The sequence below is a fragment of the Colletotrichum phormii genome (genome assembly GCF_030913505.1).
Source record: "Colletotrichum phormii strain CBS 102054 chromosome Unknown BDP81scaffold_55, whole genome shotgun sequence".
Taxonomy (NCBI): domain Eukaryota; kingdom Fungi; phylum Ascomycota; class Sordariomycetes; order Glomerellales; family Glomerellaceae; genus Colletotrichum; species Colletotrichum phormii.
The window spans coordinates 20,175-22,753 of record NW_026851497.1 but is presented as its reverse complement, the minus strand read 5'-3'; the positions used below and the strand labels follow the sequence as shown (position 1 = coordinate 22,753).

General features: G+C 58.0%; 1 protein-coding gene across 1 annotated transcript; it reads left to right on the top strand.

Annotated features, from left to right (window-relative positions):
- Positions 1-1,286: 1,286 nt before the first annotated feature.
- BDP81DRAFT_513535 (uncharacterized protein) lies at positions 1,287-2,309 on the top strand (the record flags this gene model as incomplete). The annotated part of the gene is made up of 1 exon (XM_060595818.1): positions 1,287-2,309. Exon 1 carries the CDS (start codon positions 1,671-1,673, stop codon positions 2,307-2,309), a length of 639 nt encoding a protein of 212 aa, XP_060437379.1. The 5' UTR covers positions 1,287-1,670.
- Between the last annotated feature and the right edge of the window lie 270 nt (positions 2,310-2,579).

The following is a 2,579-nucleotide window of genomic DNA, read 5'->3' as shown; positions in this document are numbered from 1 at the left end:
CCAGGGCCATATCTACGCCTAATAAGGTCGGGCACGCCGTATTATTCGAGGTCTAGCGGAAGGAAGCATATATTAAGCCCACGAGGCCGTTTAATAACCGCATTAAGGAGGATACTTAGGTACGGTATAAAGATGTCTAGAGGGTCTTGCTCTATGTGTGGTTCCGGACGTAGGAGCTACCGGACGACAGGAGACCGCCGTACCGGCTCACCGAGAGGCAGTACGATGCGTAGGACGAGTTCGAACAATTAGCCAAGGCCGTGGTAGAAGGGGACTCCGACACTACGTCGGATACGCTCCGGCCGGTAGCACTTAAAATGCTCGTTAGCATGCTGGACCACCAGCTTAAGAGAGGGCAGTACGAGAACGCGATAGTGAGCACGCTCGCTATAATAGGCATCCGGGCCGACGGTGGCTAGATGGATATTACCGACTATACAACAAAGTATTCGGCGATCATTAAAGTAGCACGTATGTTAGTCGTTTATAAGGCATATACGCAGAGGCAATACGATGTCGCTCGTCAGGCCGCTACGACGGACGAGGGGGCGGCCGATGATGGCATAGAGAGTCTCTTTGTCTACGTCCGTCGCATGGTACAGAGGTTCATGACGCGTACGCCCGGGGCCCCCCAAGCCGAGCCAACACCGATGGATTGGATTCTCGAGACGCGGACGTATGGCATGCACATACAGTATAACACGCCGGCAGACGGCGTAATCGACTGGGTAGGCGACCGCATATCGTATCGGCGCGTACGGTTTACCATGGACCAGTTATCGGACATGCTCCACGGCGTCGTCGACGAGGCCAGGCTGCTATTAGCGCAGCTCACGATGGTCACAGGCGGGGACGAGCAGGGCGACGCAGTGTCGGACAGCAGCCAGGCGAGGAGCTGTCTAGACGAAGCGCTGCCGCGTATTCACTGGCCGTCGATCGAGGACGACCATAGCGAGACCCGAGAGGGTTACTCGTTTCTATACGACGACCGCAACGCGTGGCTGAGGGAAGGGGACGGGTGGGTGTTCCGGCGTATCGTGGGGTCCCAACCGCGGCGGCGTCAGTGGGGTATAGAGGGACCGACGTCGGGCAGCAGGGCGTTCAGGGAGGAGGTAGTGCGCGAGTACGGGCATACGTTCGAGCAGTTCCGCGAGCGGCTATGGTTGCTAATGCATATGCTAGGGGGCCAGCCGGGACGGGCGACGGAGATGGGTAGCTTACGGGTAGCTAATACGGTAAACAGCGGGGTACGGAACATCTTTATACACGACGGTATAATATATTTCGTAACGGCGTACCATAAAGGGTACCGGAGCAGCGGGCAGACTAAGATTATCCACCGGTATTTACCGAGAGAGGCCGGCGAGCTACTTGTGTGGTACTTATAGCTCGTACTTCCGTTCTGGCAGGAAGCAGAAGGCATCACGAAGCAGGCCCACCACTATAGCGCTTTCTTATGGGCCGACGAGGTCATATAGAAGAGGAGCGGCGGAGGAGCGGCGACGGTAACCAGCATAGATATCGATAACGCGGGCGATACTGCCGAGGACGGGGACGAGGGTAGGGCGGCGTGGGCTTGGATAGAGGATCGGACGTGGACGACGGACCGGGCCAGGCGAATTATACAACGGCACAGCAGCCGGCTACTCGGTAACAAGCTGAACGTGAGCATGTGGCGGCATATTGCCATCGCTATCGCCAACCGATTCTTACACGAGGCGTTCGGGCGGTGGGATCTAGGGAAGAAGGGAGACGACGAGGACGAAGACGAGCTCGGTGATAGCCCGTGGGATCTACAAGCCGGGCACGGGACGCGGATCGCCGGTATGATCTATGGGCGGCTACTAGTCCAGTTCGGTAGCGGGGTAGCGGCTAAGCAGCAGCAGTTTCGTAAGGTCAGCTCGCAGTGGCATCGGTTCTTGGGGTTTGGGGACGAGGACCGGGCGAGCGACGGTTACCGCAGCGGCTCGAAGCGAAAGGTAGAGCTCTACGACGGCGTCCGTCTCGAGGCCCGGCTACGGCGGTTCGCACGGCTACAGCAGGCGGACATGGCCGGCCGGCTACGGCAGATGACGGGGGACGACGCAGCGACGTTCCGCGGGAACCAGGCGAAGGTAGTCGGGGCTATCGTCAACGGGCATAGCCCGATCATCCAGGTAATGGGCACGGGCAGCGGTAAGAGTTTATCGTTTATGCTATCAGCGTTCTGCTCACCGGACGGCGTAACGGTAGTTATTACACCACTTACCGCGCTTCGGACCGACTTAGAGGCGCGGTATACTAAATTAGGGATCGCCTCCCATATATAGCTTAGCCATAAGAACAACCAGGCCGCATCCATCATCTTCGTTACGCCCGAGTCCGCCGTCAATAAAGGCTTCCAGGACTTCATAGCACGGCTTACGTCACGACAAGCGCTCGACCGCGTCGTAGTTGACGAATGCTACGTTATACTAGAGGGGACCCGGTCGTTCCGGCCGAAGCTACGCGAGGTTAGCGCAGCGATACGAGAGTTCGGGGTACAGATCGTATACTTAACGGCCACGTTAGCGCCGGGCGACGAGAAGGCATTCTTCGGG